Raw genomic sequence first — 18244 nt, 5'->3', positions numbered from 1 at the left:
AATGCCAGCTTAAAGATGCACGATGTTGGAGTCATTGCCATCCAAGCCCGGCAGCCATCGAACCATCACTGTGGAGGTGTGCATCGACCCTTAGCTAATCCTTTCGATCTATACAGTAAACGAGTCGAACACTCCAACAATTTTGTCGAGCTTGGCGCCTTGGTCAAGCTGATTCCCAGCAGCAACAATGTAGTTCAATTTATTTGCCATAAAATCAAGTTCCTCGACCTTCAACTTTCTAACCCTCTTAGATGGGGATATGATCCACTCAGCATCTTTAGTCACAGTCATCCGTCTTCAGTACTTATGGGGCAAATGTAAGTCTGATGCCCCTAGATTGGACCTACATCCAACCCAGCCCATGGCTGAAGCTGGGCATCGAACCAAATGTAGTGTGGCGAGTTTGGCATTGACCCAGCCCTAATCCGATCCACTTTCTGGCCTATTTAATAGACATGCACCTGCCTAGTTTTATAGCATGCATATGTATGACACCAAAATGGGGCGAGAACTTGTAAATAAAACCATGGATGGATGAAACACAATATCTATCTATTTTTCTTGGCATCTCGAGAGGTACCTTAGGATTCTTATCCCAAAAGCGCCCCCTATCCGCAGTATTTCTTATCGTGCCGAGCTCGTCACTGATCAATTGGTTTTCAAATCCTCCTCCTTTCTTTGGGCAGAGCTCCCTCTGCTTTTTTTTAAGAGTCCCTGGTTATTGCCCCTTGGACAGACTCTCTTGATGGAAAAATATAGGACTTTTTGACCTCGGCTTCAACCAATCTTTTTTTTTTTTTTTTTGTGAAAAAGGCAACTCACACTAACCTAGCATGAGCACAGCCAGCTGCATCAGCATCAAGCAAACGAATGTCCAAAAAGGGGAATAATTTTAGTAAAATTGAAGTGTCACTTTGCTTATGTCAATAAAGACAGGCAATTATGGCAGCATCATATTTAATGTATGATCAGTATGATTACCACCGAGTACTGTTAGCACGGAATGGTTATCACATTGTAAACATAGTGTCGACCGTTATCATACAATTAAGATATGTCGCGCTAAATCAAGTAACGGTTTTATATTCTACTTTATAAAAAGGGTGGCTATAGGATTTTTAAGTAAGCTTATTTGAAGACTTCTCCATGTAAATTTTTTTTTTTCTTCATATTATTATTTTAGTAATGTCACTTAAGCATAAGGATTAGAGGATTTTTTGCCGAATTTTTTTCAGCAAATAGACTTATTAAGACGACCAATACTTTCTCATGTCAGTTTTATCCAACCTCACTCAGTTCCCTCAAAGCGAGACGAGCTACGCCTCGACCTTTGATTCAGAATTTAGCGGCAGCACCTCCCACCCTCCCTCCCTGACGTGCTCCCGGTAGCGACGGCGACTCTCGGAGGGTGCCGTCGACGGGACAAACCTTGGATATGGAGATCGCGGGGGCCAATGGAAGGGAGCCACGCGGCTGACGTGTTGGGTCGGGAAGGGCCAGGGATAGGGATAGCGATATCCTAGATCTATGTACGTGAGGAGCACAGCGACAGCACGTAAGGTGGGCGTATGGGCCTGGTATATCACTGGGAAAAGGAAAAAGGGAAAAGGGGAAAGCAGACAGCAGCGGCAGCAGCAACACCGCTTTTGGGACCCCGCGCCTTCTCTCCTCTCTCTCTGCTTATGTTCTCCTACCCTGTTCTGTTCTGTTCTGTTCTGTTTAGGCCTTTCGTCTCTTTTCCTTTGCTTTTTACTGCGTGCGACGTTTCATCGGGTCGGACGTTGACGACGAAATGCAGCAAGCACTGCTCTTCTACTGCCACCATCAGACCGCACGAACGGACGCAGATGCCGCCCCATTGGAATTTCCTTTCTCTTTTTTTTTTTTTTTGCGGGGAAAAAAAGGGTAGGGTGGGTCGACGCGATGATCCGCCTTGCGATTGACGATGTACCGCTGCCGCTATAATTTTTCTTACTTTAAACTCTTATTCCTTGGCCTACCGAAAATAATTAACTTCTTGCGGCCAAAAGAAATAATTAATTAATTTCATCTCCAGGGGAAAAAATGATATACATTAGAACAGCGTCTCGGCAACTGCGACGAGGCACATGACTGGCTCGAGGGGATGGACGGTGTAAATGGCGGAGATTCCACTTGCTTTTCATTATTGACTGATAAATCAATTTGCATTCCTTGCTGTCCCCTCATTCCTATGTCAACAGTACAATATAAATATAAATCGATTAGAATAATCGATCAGCAGTCAGTACTTTTAATATACTAAGGATTTTCGCATTGCCATCGGAGTGCGAGTACTCCACAAAATACCACCCACAACGCACACTATTTTACCTGCTCTACTACCAGCCAAAACACTAATTAAGCAGCGGACACTAATTAAAAGCCTAGCCTCTCTCATATATTTGCTTGAGTTTAAATGTGGAAGATGCTCTAGTCCATTCCATGCGCATTCAAAATCCTGCGTAGAATAGCATTCAATATCTTTGCTGATTCTGGAAATGCAGTACTTTTTTTCTTCTCATCCTGCGTAGTCGCTGCACCCTAGCTAGTAATAAGTAGCAGTAGTAGTAATTATTTGAAAAAAAAAATATACTTACACCCTTTTGGTTTAATGACCTTCAGCGGTTTACAGTTGTGGTGGGAACATCGTGTCGGTCACTTGCTTCCCACACCAATAGACTCTTCTTTGCTTCTTAACGTTGGCCTTGTGATGTTGTGCCATCTTGACCGATAGTAGGTAATGCCGGGCTAATATAAAAATTTGGCATTGTCTTCTTCTAACTCCAAACTTGACTTGGTTAAGAATGGAGATTGAGGCAACAAGTGGTTGAGCCTCATGATAAAGGAAACAAATTAACCTCGCCAGAGGTTTGGTCTGGCGGGGTGGTAGAAAAAAGTGGCTGGCCTCCAAAGTCATCAAGTGGGCACTTGAGGAGGTTGGGTTTGACTTGGCCTCTGCCTTGGTCTCTTGTATGTGCTTGTTCTTCTTGGCTTAGCCGCCTTCGAGGGACAAGGTTGAGGGGACCTCATCAAGTTGTACCCAGTTTCCTTGACTTTCAACTCGGGTCCAAATCACCCTTTGATGGCGACCACAAGCGTAAGACCATCACCGTCCAGCGGGGGCTCAGAAGGGGCAGGGGTGAGGGTCCTGGCTCCTGAGGGACCCTTTCGAGTTGGCTTACGGGTTCTGGGGCCCAACTGGCGAGTTCTGGCCCTCTAAGAGCATCCAAATTAATCAGCAGCAAATTCAGGTCTACCGACGATACCTTCGTCGCTTTTTTTTTTGCTTTTTCGATTGCAAGGGAGGCCGAAGCCACCCGAATTTTAGACCTTCGCACGAAGTAGGGAGCTAGAAAAAGCACACGACGGAAGGCCGTGTCCCCAACTCCCTCAGATGGCTATTCCAGCTAATTAATCATCCGCTTCATCCTTCTCGGGCGGGCCTTGGCGACGAGGAGGAGGTGGCTCAATTCGATGGTCGTAATCAAACGACTGTGAACGCCCGGGCTCATGGCGTGGCGGTGCAGCAGCTTCGCGATGCTTTGGATGATGAGAAAAGTCCTACGGATAATGCACAGGTCTTCTCCTCCGAAACTGAATCAGGGGAGGTGGGTATCCTCCCTCTGGGGCGCCTACTCTCCCGTCGATGTTGGTGAAACACCCAGCCACGGAAACTCAGGCCGGGGTTGAAGCAATCGAGTCTCTTGGGAGTGGACTCTCAATCCGGTGAAGATGCCAGGACTCCAATGGAACAAGCATGTGAGGCGTGGAGATCCATGCTGGGGCCAGTGTTTAGCCGCAGTCAGTGTCCCCAACATTGTTGCGTTTAATTTTGCAACCCATTCAGCCAGAATATTCCCTCGCTGGATGCAAGGATCTCCTTCTATTTCTACGCAATATTAATATATATATATATATATATATATATATATATATATATATATATATATATATAAATATAAAAGCACAAACCAGTATCTGTAAAATTTGAAGTTTCGCACGCTATCCCGGTCCGTCCTCCGGATTAGATGATCGAAGCGACGAGTAGTAGTAATCTCATTTTTGCGAAATGAGAGTGTAATGATATGATAAAATAAAACAGAACCGGTCAGCCCTGCGGCCGTCCTGTGCATCTTCAGTGGACCGGGAAAACGGTGCGATGCCATCCCAAGACACCGGTGGCGGTTCCGTGGTTTGAAATGGACGCAAAGGCCCGTGCTGTCAATGCGCCGTTGCAGCTGAAGTCTCTCTCTCTCTCTCTCTCTCTCTCTCATCCATCCTCTCCACTTGATTCGTTCATTTATTACACGATGAAGACATCCATCCCCCTCTCCGCACTTTTTCCAACGCCTTTGCCTGCGACTCCCAAAACCACCACCAGCAGCGAACAAACTCCCATAAGCCTCCGCTGCTGCCACTATAAATCCACTATTATTTTCCTTTCGGGAATAAAAATGGCAACTGGGAGACAGAAGCAACCGAGGTAGGGTCATGATTTGTTCTGTACTTTGCTCGCTTTTGCAGAAGGGTTCAGGAAGTAAAAAAACCCACCCACCTCCCCACCCACACGCAATCCTATATTATTAACACGCTCCTCCCCGTCATAAAGGCACTCCGATGCGACAAACCGGCAGCCTTAAACCTCGCAGCACGCTCGCAAGCACACCGCTCCTCTCTCCCCCCCCCCCCCCCCCCGTCCCGGAAAAGCTACTATATTTCAGCAAAAAAAGAAGCAGCTATTATGCAAGCTTATTAGGCTCAAAACTTTGCCCAACCGGAGAAGGGCGGAACAGGATTAGGTGGTCGTAAAGGTTGCCCTGGACAAGCAAGGCTGGGCTCGGCTATAGAAGTAGAGAGGGAGCCGTGCTCGATTTTGTTTCACTTCCTTTTGCTCTGCTTTGCATCATTCTCGCTCTCTTTTTCACCTCCTCTTCTTTGGCCTCCCATTGGTTTAGATGTGGGATGGGTGACCACAACCGCAACAGCATCCACCTCAACAGGAGCAGCAGCTGGTCATTTTCTGGTCCCTCTCCCTTCTCCACTTCGTCGTCGTCGTCGTCGTATACTGGTCAGCACTGTCAGCGACAGGGCCTCTCCTCCTTGCTAGGCCACATCTCTCCTCCGGGTTGCTCCTACTCCTCGATCGCTCGGGCGGCGGCGGCGGCGGCGGCGGCGGCTCCGATGCCCTTTCCTCCCGCCGGCCCCGGATGCTCCCTCCTCCAGGGCCCCGGGAAGCCACCGGAGCTGGATCATGAAGCCCGTGATTCTGAGAGCGAGGTGGTTTTGCGGCATCTCTGAGCTGTTCGCACCCGCTTCGCTGCTGTCATCGTTGATTGGTTGATTCTTGTGGTTTGTAGGAAGGTGCGGAGGAGGCCGAGGAGCCCGCGAAGCCGGTCCCGCCTCGGGGTTCCGGCTCCAAGAGAAGCAGAGCTGCCGAGGTTCACAATTTGTCCGAGAAGGTGCTCCCGGATTGCTGCATTTCTTGCCTTAATATTGCCATCTCGATGCTCTTTCCCACGTCGTGCTTTCTTTTTCTTAGGAAGATCTCTTCTGTAACTTCTGGCTGCTTTAATTGTTTGGATGCAGAGGAGGAGAAGTAGAATCAACGAGAAGATGAAAGCGCTGCAGAATCTGATTCCCAATTCTAACAAGGTTTTAATTGTCAAAGCTCTTTGGCCTCCATCGTTTTCTTTATTATTTTCTCCCATTTAATCCGGTATTTTCATTTCTATAATTTATTTACTGTCTCTCTGAAACAGACTGACAAAGCTTCCATGCTTGATGAGGCCATTGAATATCTCAAGCAGCTGCAGCTCCAAGTACAGGTCAGTCAGAACCATTAAATCCTGATATTTTCCCCATGAAAATCTTCTCCCGCAGTACGTTTCTACTCTTTTTAGTTCATTTGTATGCGAAATGGCCCATTAACTGGTCTGCTCTTTATCCTTCGTTTAAGGCTCTTTTTTTTTTTTTGGGGGGGGGGGGGGGGGGGGGGGGGGGGGTGGGTGTTAACATTTGAGTTAGGATTTTGGAGGCACACTGGCATGTGCAAATGATCTGTATTAAGCTGCACACAAGCTCTACCTGGGTGCCTTAGCATATGCCAGGTGCTCTGCTTGTTCATCAATCTTAGGAATTAATCCTCTTATTTTACTGGGCTTCATTAAAATGGTGAAGGCACACCAACGTAGGTCAATGTCTTGTCTATATTTTTATTAGCAAAATGCTAGCCATATTGTCATCTTATTAAAACAAAAGTTTGTGCTCCACAAACCTCAGCAATATTTCCATATTCCATTCTGAAATAAAATTCAAACAAGGAATTTCTGACCTTGAAATTTTTTAATGTTCATGAACAAATCATAGTGAGCATGCAGAGGAACACTGCATCTCTACATCAAGCAAAAAAAATATATAGGTACACCAGAGATGAGGTGCTTGTATGCAAGGAAGTAGTTATGTAAGATCATGGTTTCTTGAAGCTGCAACAGTAATTGCTTATACAAGAAAATAAAAGCACTGCATTCCATTAAGCCAATGCAGCAGGGACGATTGGTTGAATTTTAGGTTTACGGGGAATCTTACTAACATGCTGGTACGGACTCTATGAATTTGCAGCGGTTCTTAATTGTGGAATTTGGTACATGACTTCGTTTTGATCTTTGCTGTGATTTGTGAATTTCTTGTTGTAGGTTTATGTGATTTGTGTCACGCCCCGAACCCAACACCCGGGGTCCGGTACGCGACCGGCCGCATGAGCCCTAGAGCAATGCCCTAAAGATCATGCAAGGCCTATGTTTAACAAAATTCCAATAAATCCACGATTAATTTAATAATTCAAATAGACAAGTCCGACATATCCAAATAAACAAATTAGTTCAATTTTAAGATCTTCAAATGTTCATCGACATCAAAGAAGGACAAACAAACTAACTAGCTAATGACTCTGATACTTGTACTCTGCGCCCATCCCATCCAAATCTAAGCATCCTGCAACTTTGATAAAAAGAAAGAAGAAAAAGGGGGTGAGCTTTACAGCCCAGTAAGAATCCCTACACTTCCGAACCAACACAATAATAATATGAATTTGAAAGCCACGATAAATCGATGCACATTTCATGAAATCATAAACCGACTATCAAAAGGCTCAAATAATCAATATAAGTATGCACGTCAAATATCAATGAAAGTCCAACCACGCAAGAATGATATAGCATACGATAGCTCATAAATCTTCATTAATGTTTTCAATGCTTTTTCTTTCCATTCTATATTAACTTGATCCGGATCAATTATCTTTCCGACTTTGGGCCAAATTCCGGTCACGTTTCCAGCCCGTGACAGGGCAAACCAATAGTGTCACACTTAGAGCCTGTGACGGGCAAACATTGTCACACTTAGAGCCTGTGACGGGCAAACCCATAATAACGAGACGGCCCAAAGTCAATGTTCATTTAATCAATTTCACATCCACACATCCATTCCAAACCGACCGGTATTAGTGAAGGCGCAACTCTATTTCCTTAAACCCCACCAAAGACAGCGCCACGAGTCGACTCCGACCAAGGCCTCGCCCAACCCCGGACTCTGACCTGGCCTCGCCATGGGTTCAGGGACCCTCGGTATGACCCACCTACTAACCAGGCCATCGCCGTTGGCAGGCGGCAGGACATGCTGACAGTGACCCTCCCTGTGCTGCTCAGGGACCCCGCGGGTATGGCCCGCACAGCGGCCGAGTATGTCCAACATTCCCCCCCCCCAACGCGATGCCTGGGTTTCGAACTCGAGACCTCTGGCTCTGATACCAATTGTCAGGATCAAGCGCTACCATTATACCAAAACCGACCGGTGTTAGTCCATACCACCATATCCATAAATTCAATTATGCAGGTATAAGTTATACACATACAAGCATCCATCACACTACCAACCACAAGCCAACACGATCAAAATATAATTAAATATAAAACTATTTTGCTTTGTCTGGATCATAGCATATCAAACATATATAGTGCAAAAATATGTATATCATGTAGGATTGGCGTACAAGGATTCTTACAGAAATTTATGGACCGACTCAAATACGGATCCGAATCACAACCTGCGCGCTGGGATGCTGTCCCCTGATCAAAATCTCCTGGCACCACCGACTCTTCCTCTACAACATCAATTATAAATCACAACTAAATTATTTAATATTTAAATATTCTAAACCATAATTCACATCTACTATGAGGTCCATTACCAGGTCTCCAAACATCTCAATCCCTCCAAATCTAGGGCAGTCGAAGTGGCCCGGCTCCCACCCTTGTACCACCGGCCTATGTCGTCGCCGGCCGTGGCCGCTGCCACGCCGGCGATGATGGCCGGTCCCGGTGAAGAAACCAAAAGAAAGGGATGATCCCTCTCTTTTCAGGGTTGGGAATACATCTCCCTTCCTCAAATCTTTTTGATTCAAGGGCAACAATCGCCACCTGCCCAACCCTCAGCCACCACTGGTCGGACCGTCGCCGGCCGCTACTGTTGCTGTCACCGGCGATGGTGGCCGACCAAGAGAGGAAGAGAAGAAAAGTTCTTCTCCTTCTTCTTCTTCCCCCAAAACCGACACTGTCCCCTCCCCCTTCCTCCATTTCTTCCATGGAAAGGCCACCGTGATGGTGGCTCGGCTTCCCCCCCCACCCGACGGCAGCCACGGTGGCCCACGCCGCCGCCGCCGCCGCCGCCGTCGTCGCCGGTGGCCATCCGACGAGGGGAAGAGGAGGAGAGGATGGGATCCCGAGGAAGAGGACCTCGGATCCACCCTCCCTCATCACATACCCATCCTAGAAAACCTTCTCCGACCTTCATATGAACCCGACCAGCCCCACCGCCATGCATCTCGGCCATCCCGGCGGCCGGCGGCGGCCAAAAACTGGAAAGAAGAGGCCGAAACAGGGGTACCCTGTTTCGGCTCTTCTCCGACGATTCACCGGCCAAAAACCCCTCCAACGCCACCCAAAAAGAAGCATAAGGAATGGAGCCCCACTTACCTCGGTCTGATGGCGTGCTCCGGCAACCTTTCCGGCGAGAAATCGGAGGAAGAAATCCGTGAGCAAACACGCACGGGTCCAAGATCTCTTCACCGATTTGTGGGGATCTTCTTGAAGGGAAGTGGCCTTCCTCCGCGGCCGGCCGGCTCTTGGTCGCCTCTCCCCGACGCTCACATCCCTCCGGCGAACCCTCTCCAACGCCGCCGCCCTCTCTCCCGTGCCCCTCTCTGTCACGATCGTGCCCTAGGCACGATCGTTTTTTTTTTTTTTTTTAAAGGGGGATGGGCCCGGTCTTTTCGGGCCAGCCCATCCGCCCTCTTTTTTTTTTTTTTTTTTTTTTGCTTTTCTGGGGTATTACATACTCTCCCCCTTAAAAAAAAATTTCGTCCTCGAAATTAACTTACTTGAAGCCTCAAGCTTTTAAAAAAAAATATACATCCATCATATCATTCCTGAGATCTCAAATAGTCTCCCTCTTGGAGTACCACTCTTAAGATTTTGACATACAAAAATCACAGCGTCTCAAAACTTGATCCTTTCTATTTACCACACGTAGTAAGTTCTTTTGATCTCCTTCAAAAGAATTCCAAACTTCCAACCTTAGATTGAAATGCCATAATGATATCCCAAGAAATTAATTTCTCTTGATTCTACACAGAGATCATAATTGGCTTGACAGAAATAGGAGAAATCTTTAGTATCAAATGCTCTTAATATTCTGTAATCATTTTTCTTTTCTTTCTCCCACATCATTCCAACAAATAAGAGATCCATCGAATCAACAACATTCTCCTGAAACTAACTCAAGTATTTCATCATAATGCCTTTTACATCAAATATTAATGTCCTTAACCAATTTCAAAATAAATCAAACCACCACACTTCCGCTGCACACTCTGATTTAATTCATTAAATACTCTAAAGCCTTTAAATGATTTATGACCGATATACCGCTTTGCACTAGGAGTAAGAAAATCCAAATTTCAAAACTTTAGTTGAGTAGAACCTCCAGATCTCTCTGTCCTCAATTTATGTAGAGTATACTAACCATAACTAGCACTCAAGCCATTAATCATGTTTAAGGTCACTACATGATCTTCACAACCATTTTAGAATCCAAAATATCTAGGTTTAATTTAAAATAAATTAACCTTGGATTTCCTCCGCAATTCGATTAGACAATCTACGTTGATCCTTTTTTTTTCCAAAAAGATTTTCTTCAAATTCAATGGATTAGAGGTCATTGAGCCAATACACTATGATTAGAAATTAACTCTATCGATCTCCTGATCTTCCTTCACCAAGATTCTTAACATCCATCAACAATGCCATATATGATAATTCATGTAAGCATCTTATGACCGAAGTCTCTACTCAATATGACATTTATTAGTGGCTTCATCAACAACGACAAAAGATCCCTGCTCAAATCTTAAACCTAGGCTTGAGTTTTTTTTTTAAATTAACACATCAAATAGTCTTCCACAATTATAAGTAAAATCCAGTAGCCCAATCCAAACATGAGAATTCAATAATTAGAATTCTCCCATCAATATGCATACTCTATGGCCTCAAAATAATCAAATACATCCATAGGAAATAGACCTATTTGCAATATCCAACATGCCAACACCAGATATAATCCACATACATTTTCAACTTCGAAGAACGTTCCTTTCAATATTATGAAATCTCCTTAGCTTACTCCAATACTAAATCAACGTACAAATCCCACTCTAATAATTAGCAGCAAAACCAAATGTATGATCACATCAAAACCCACATCAAATTTGAACTTTCAAATCATTTAAATAATATCTGAACATGGTATACTTGATATGCCATTGTTGATCTACACTTATCTTAGGTCAAACCTCTCTTATCATAATCAAAGACAATTTATACTTCCTTCCGTATGCATCGAAAACCAAACCGATGCATACATTTTATCACAATGCCAAGTGATCTTACAGCTTAAGCACTGAATTTAATTGTCATGTCCAAAGTGATCATAACATTAAGCTATGATATATTTCTGTCACGATCCCTAGTGATCTTAAACATATGCTCAAATTTCAATTTTGTCACTATCCCCAATGGTCTTAAACGTCAAACTCTAATGCCATTAAGGCCACAGTCCCTAGTGGTCTTAAATCTTAGATTACAATATCATTTCTGTTACAATCTCATATGATTATAAACCAAGACTCTGATAGTTTTTCTATCATAATTCTCCACTGATACTCACCTGAACTTAAATCCTAGGATACCTCAACCTTAAGCTCTGATACCACTCTGTCACGCCCCGAACCCAACACCCGGGGTCCGGTACGCGACCGGCCGCATGAGCCCTAGAGCAATGCCCTAAAGATCATGCAAGGCCTATGTTTAACAAAATTCCAATAAATCCACGATTAATTTAATAATTCAAATAGACAAGTCCGACATATCCAAATAAACAAATTAGTTCAATTACAAGATCTTCAAATGTTCATCGACATCAAAGAAGGACAAACAAACTAACTAGCTAATGACTCTGATACTTGTACTCTGCGCCCATCCCATCCAAATCTAAGCATCCTGCAACTCTGATAAAAAGAAAGAAGAAAAAGGGGGTGAGCTTTACAGCCCAGTAAGAATTCCTACACTTCCGAACCAACACAATAATAATATGAATTTGAAAGCCACGATAAATCGATGCACATTTCATGAAATCATAAACCGACTATCAAAAGGCTCAAATAATCAATATAAGTATGCACGTCAAATATCAATGAAAGTCCAACCACGCAAGAATGATATAGCATACGATAGCTCATAAATCTTCATTAATGTTTTCAATGCTTTTTCTTTCCATTCTATATTAACTTGATCCGGATCAATTATCTTTCCGACTTTGGGCCAAATCCCGGTCACGTTTCCAGCCCGTGACAGGGCAAACCAATAGTGTCACACTTAGAGCCTGTGACGGGCAAACATTGTCACACTTAGAGCCTGTGACGGGCAAACCCATAATAACGAGACGGCCCAAAGTCAATGTTCATTTAATCAATTTCACATCCACACATCCATTCCAAACCGACCGGTATTAGTGAAGGCGCAACTCTATTTCCTTAAACCCCACCAAAGACAGCGCCACGAGTCGACTCCGACCAAGGCCTCGCCCAACCCCGGACTCTGACCTGGCCTCGCCATGGGTTCAGGGACCCTCGGTATGACCCACCTACTAACCAGGCCATCGCCGTTGGCAGGCGGCAGGACATGCTGACAGTGACCCTCCCTGTGCTGCTCAGGGACCCCGCGGGTATGGCCCGCACAGCGGCCGAGTATGTCCAACATTCCCCCCCCCAACGCGATGCCTGGGTTTCGAACTCGAGACCTCTGGCTCTGATACCAATTGTCAGGATCAAGCGCTACCATTACACCAAAACCGACCGGTGTTAGTCCATACCACCACATCCATAAATTCAATTATGCAGGTATAAGTTATACACATACAAGCATCCATCACACTACCAACCACAAGCCAACACGATCAAAATATAATTAAATATAAAACTATTTTGCTTTGTCTGGATCATAGCATATCAAACATATATAGTGCAAAAATATGTATATCATGTAGGATTGGCGTACAAGGATTCTTACGGAAATTTATGGACCGACTCAAATACGGATCCGAATCACAACCTGCGCGCTGGGATGCTGTCCCCTGATCAAAATCTCCTGGCACCACCGACTCTTCCTCTACAACATCAATTATAAATCACAACCAAATTATTTAATATTTAAATATTCTAAACCATAATTCACATCTACTATGAGGTCCATCACCAGGTCTCCAAACATCTCAATCCCTCCAAATCTAGGGCAGTCGGAGTGGCCCGACTCCCACCCTTGTACCACCGGCCTATGTCGTCGCCGGCCGTGGCCGCTGCCACGCCGACGATGATGGCCGGTCCCGGTGAAGAAACCAAAAGAAAGGGATGATCCCTCTCTTTTCAGGGTTGGGAATACATCTCCCTTCCTCAAATCTTTTTGATTCAAGGGCAACAATCGCCACCTGCCCAACCCTCAGCCACCACTGGTCGGACCGTCGCCGGCCGCTACTGTTGCTGTCACCGGCGATGGTGGCCGACCAAGAGAGAGGAAGAGAAGAAAAGTTCTTCTCCTTCTTCTTCTTCTTCCCCCAAAACCGACACTGTCCCCTCCCCCTTCCTCCATTTCTTCCATGGAAAGGCCACCGTGATGGTGGCTCGGCTTCCCCCCCCACCCGACGGCAGCCACGGTGGCCCACGCCGCCGCCGCCGCCGTCGTCGCCGGTGGCCATCCGACGAGGGGAAGAGGAGGAGAGGATGGGATCCCGAGGAAGAGGACCTCGGATCCACCCTCCCTCATCACATACCCATCCTAGAAAACCTTCTCCGACCTTCATATGAACCCGACCAGCCCCACCGCCATGCATCTCGGCCATCCCGGCGGCCGGCGGCGGCCAAAAACTGGAAAGAAGAGGCCGAAACAGGGGTACCCTGTTTCGGCTCTTCTCCGACGATTCACCGGCCAAAAACCCCTCCAACGCCACCCAAAAAGAAGCATAAGGAAGGGAGCCCCACTTACCTCGGTCTGACGGCGTGCTCCGGCAACCTTTCCGGCGAGAAATCGGAGGAAGAAATCCGTGAGCAAACACGCACGGGTCCAAGATCTCTTCACCGATTTGTGGGGATCTTCTTGAAGGGAAGTGGCCTTCCTCCGCGGCCGGCCGGCTCTTGGTCGCCTCTCCCCGACGCTCACATCCCTCCGGCGAACCCTCTCCAACGCCGCCGCCCTCTCTCCCGTGCCCCTCTCTGTCACGATCGTGCCCTAGGCACGATCGTTTTTTTTTTTTTTTTTTTTTTTTTTAAGGGGGATGGGCCCGGTCTTTTCGGGCCAGCCCATCCGCCCTCTTTTTTTTTTTTTTTGCTTTTCTGGGGTATTACAATTTGTTTTGTTGATTGACTGCTTTGTTAATACAATGCGGGAGAAGTTAATTCTTGAGTTATCTTTTATTGATATGAGATGGAGAAATAGCATGTTTGAGGCTTCAAATTATTATATGTAAACATTTCTTTGTTGACCTCCCATCATCAAATGTTCAAGTTTTGCTGGTCCAAATGACGAGCCTTCTTGAAGATGCCTGCACATGATACTATTAATCTCTCTGCTTTCTCTTTTTCCATTTTTCTTCTCTTTCAGGAGGGGTTGAGTGCACTTAATTGGTTTTGAATTTCAGTCCATTTATACCAAGCTCGTATATCATTAGACCTTTTCTAGATGAGATCATCCCTTGCTCATTTTATTTAATAGTTATTAAATTTTTGGTGAGTTATTAACATTTCAAAATTTGTAAGATGCTATAAGGGAATGTGCAAGTCTAGATATGAAACTTCCTTGAGTAAAACAGAATATTAATTGATAAAGAACTTTGTATGGACTACCAACATTGGGGAAAAGGTAGAAGAAACAACTAAAGTTACTTCAAAAATTGGCCTTGAAGCTATTGAAAGCATCAAATTTCTGCATGGGAGAGAATTCAAGCTTTCTAACCAGTGTAGTTTCTTTCATTTCTCAGAGAAATTGAAATGATAGAAGTTGAATAGACATGTCCCTTCATGTGACCAACGACAACAAGAAGAATGATGTGATGCAACAATGAGACGTGGAGTTATTCCATTGTCTTTCCTATGAATGTTTGGAATTTATATGATTTTTTAAATGCAAGATTAACATGTGTTGTAAATCACTTCTACAAATCAATATTTCTGGAACTGAATTCATATTTATAAATTGCAATTTCTAAAGAACTGGTACTTTTGTTTGGAACCCATTGGCTGTGATACTATTGTTGCTCGTGCAATTGTGTGTGCCTTGATAGGAGGCTCACTTGGATATAACAAGCTTCTCCATTTTTTTCTTTTTAATTTTCTATTAATGTGTGTGGATGAAGAGGGACGAGAGGTCCGCACCCTAGAATTCTGAAGAGGTATTAAGCAAGTAGTTCAGATATTTCATATCTTGGGGCCATGTAAAACTGGTATTTAATAACAATAAACATTGGAAAGAGAAAAGTTCAGCCAGAGGGGGGTTAAACCATACTTCTAGTAAATTAAGACAAACTATAGGAAAACCTGGAAGCTTATGCTTCTCTCTTTGATAATAATGTTGGCTTGTAGCATTTTACTTTAGCAAAAAACATGAAAGTTAGTGTGCTTGACTGTTACTCTGCCCGTCTTTGTAAATAATGCTGACTGAGCAGCAATCAATTAATGCTGTTCTTTGTTATGTCCGGAAATTGATGGATGTCTTAATGTTGTCTTCATGCCTTACCCAGTTTTCCTTGATAGATTGTTTGATCAGAAAGCACGCTAGACTTGGATGCGATGCTCTTGTTGATGAAGAACTAGAATTTAAGAAGAGGTTTTGTATGCCATCTTACATACCATACGGGATGAAGTATTTTCAAACACTATGTACGGGTGCGCAGCCAAGTAGTAGTGCTTGCATGCCATAGTGAAATATTTTAATCTACATAGTGTCTATTTATCCATTAATAAAAACAAACTGTACCATTTCTTATAATTGTCTCATGCTTGTGATTGAATCCCCATTCCATCTTTGCAGATGTTGTCAATGAGGAATGGTCTAAATCTACATCCCGTGTACCTATCTGGGGCGTTACAACCTTTGCAAACTTCCCAGATGTGCATGGGATTTGGTGCAGATAATGGCACGGCAATGAATATCGGAGTAGGCATGCTGCCCTTGAACCAAGAATCAGCTGCTCGGGACTCATTTGATCTATCAAACCGGCCCGCATCTTCCCATCAATCTATAGTCATTCCCAGTGTAACAAATATCACAAATCCAGAAAATTCCTTTGGAATGGAGCCATCACAGTCTCACCAGGGCTCCTTTCAGTTGCCAGTATCTGCAGAGGTATGTTCTTTCCAGTAGCGTAATTACTAGAGTTGTCTGGGTGACCTAGTATGGGTTATTGAACCCAAAATTTAAAAGGAAAAACAGCCAAAAACAACTGCAAATGCAAAATTATGTTATTGACCATTTTGCTTTATTTCCGAAGGAGATATACACAGAAGACATGGTAGCAAGGCAGCAATTAGCTGCAGATCAGACTATGAGGAACCTGCCAGGTAAACCAATACAGTTATAAACAGTCATTACATGTGCTATCTTATTATGTTTGTTTCTGACCTTATGTTCTTTCCGAAAGAGAATGAGATGAAGTGTTTGGCTGTGGCTGCTTCACAACATTTTAGTGGGCAATCATCATCGTTGGCAGATACTGGCGATTTGGAGGATTGTGTCATAGGTAGAGAAAGACCAGAAAATATGCCATCCAAGGACCCAGATAACCCGATACTTATTCAGCATTTCCATGGGTAAGTTTCAAGCTTTATGTCTATTCAGCCCACTGGTTTTACATAGTTTTGTCTTTTCTGGTTATTCTTTCATGCCATTATTTTGACCAGCTTACAGACTGGAAGCGGTTTTCCCAGCACTGATGCAAAGGAAGAACTACAGCATTTTTGAAGCTCACCATTATGGCCTCGGAATGCTTCCATGACCGCAAACTATATGATGAAACAAAATATACTCATCTCTCTTGAACTGCCGATGTATTTATGTCTAAATTTAACTTTGGACATGCATTTGTATTTTGAAATCACATTCCTTCAGCACCATGCAGCACAAAGTCTCGCCTGTTGGCGAAGCAATCTCTGTCTGCTGCAAGGAAGGAAAAAGGTAATCTGCATGAAGAATGGATCAATTTTGGATCGAAAATATACTTGAAAGCAATATGAGTATGTTGGCAATGTAGTAGTTGATATATCATTTGAGGAAAAACCAGGCGTTTTTTTTTATTTTATTTTTTGGCAGCGGGGTGGTTGTGGCTTACATGATAAGTTGATGTTCATGCTTTATTGGTGTTCGGTCATTTTCCATGGGGGATCTGGACGATATTCTAGGGATGGTTCCGAGGTGAATGTATTGTAATGGCATCTTTTGACGTCTTGTGATGGTTCTATCTTTCTTAAGATATAAAGGAGCATGTCAAGGAATATATGGCATGGAAGAAAAGGATGCAGGTGCCTTTTTTTCAGGTTACATTCTTTTTTGGTTGTGGAAGGTCCGGATTTTCATGTTTCCATGGCTAGTTCTTTGTATGATGGTATCCCGCTATTTATCAATGAATATAACCCATGTTGTGACAGATAAACAGACTACGAACTGAAAATAAAAATAAATAATTCAATAAACCAATGAATAAGTTTCCACATCGTAACCTTGGCGAATCCATTTCATTCAGATAGAGCGGAGTTAAAACACGAGCCCAGTAGATCGATGGACTAGATCGCTAGATCGCCATGGTCATGCATTTTCTTTGCTAAAACAAATGTACTTTTATGATTCTCTGGATGTTGATAGTCTTGCTGCTATGCTTCTGAATATATGCATGCATTAGAGGAATCATGCCTACAAAAAGGTTCTCAAATTGTAGATATCTATAATTGCTTTGGCCGGTGTGTAAAGATTCGACTGCATCGCATTGTAATCTAATCCAAGCAGGTTCCTTCCTTGTATAGGATATCATCATGCAAATTAAGTTGTTTTAAGCAAATAAGAAGTGCCTAAGAGACAGAGCAACTTCATTTGACAAGAGCATGAAGTAAATAATTGATACGAAGATGCAGCTGTGCGCCGGCTAGAGTCATTTACATCGTGCATGCCAACTGCAGAACCAAAATTGAATTTATTCAGATTGTTTGGACGTTTCATTTTAGGATCGAATAGGTATTAACTATTAAGCTACGAGAGCTTATAGGCTGACCTCAGGGGTTGAATGAAGAGCATCTGTAGTTAACTCTTTGGTTGTAGGTGTCACGCCCCGAGCCCGAGGCGCGGCAGACGCCGCACGCCCGCACGGCGGGCCGCGCAGGCGTGCAAGGCATCGGATTACATCAAAGCAGATACAGATGTTCAAGACTTTATTTAAGGATTAATAGCAGATGCTTAAAATTGACAAAATACTTAAAATCATTCAAAAGCAGTCTTACAAAACTCCAAAATAACATATGCCAACATAATTCAAATGTCCAAACTAAACTAACTAAAATGCCAATAACTGAAGAATCATT

The 18244-nt window shown here is 44.0% G+C and overlaps 1 protein-coding gene across 3 annotated transcripts; it reads left to right on the top strand.

Moving 5' to 3' along the window:
* Window positions 1–4097: 4097 nt before the first annotated feature.
* On the top strand, window positions 4098–16972 carry LOC103713768 (transcription factor PHYTOCHROME INTERACTING FACTOR-LIKE 15). 3 transcript variants are annotated; one of them, XM_039131341.1, is made up of 9 exons: window positions 4098–4504; window positions 4977–5298; window positions 5379–5480; window positions 5608–5673; window positions 5781–5846; window positions 15708–16022; window positions 16168–16237; window positions 16318–16486; window positions 16604–16972. In XM_039131341.1, the coding sequence occupies exons 1-9, from the start codon at window positions 4221–4223 to the stop codon at window positions 16635–16637; spliced, it is 1428 nt and encodes a 475-aa protein (XP_038987269.1). In that variant the 5' UTR covers window positions 4098–4220; the 3' UTR covers window positions 16638–16972. The 3 variants fall into 3 exon arrangements, with proteins under 3 accessions (XP_038987269.1, XP_017699909.2, XP_038987270.1); XM_017844420.3 differs by having other exon boundaries at window positions 4119–4504; window positions 16577–16972; XM_039131342.1 differs by having other exon boundaries at window positions 4123–5298; window positions 16577–16972.
* The last annotated feature ends 1272 nt before the right edge of the window (window positions 16973–18244 follow it).

This window comes from Phoenix dactylifera, chromosome 11, assembly GCF_009389715.1.
Source record: "Phoenix dactylifera cultivar Barhee BC4 chromosome 11, palm_55x_up_171113_PBpolish2nd_filt_p, whole genome shotgun sequence".
NCBI lineage: Eukaryota > Viridiplantae > Streptophyta > Magnoliopsida > Arecales > Arecaceae > Phoenix > Phoenix dactylifera.
Note: the sequence above shows the minus strand (reverse complement) of the source record. Positions and strands in the feature narration are given on the sequence as shown.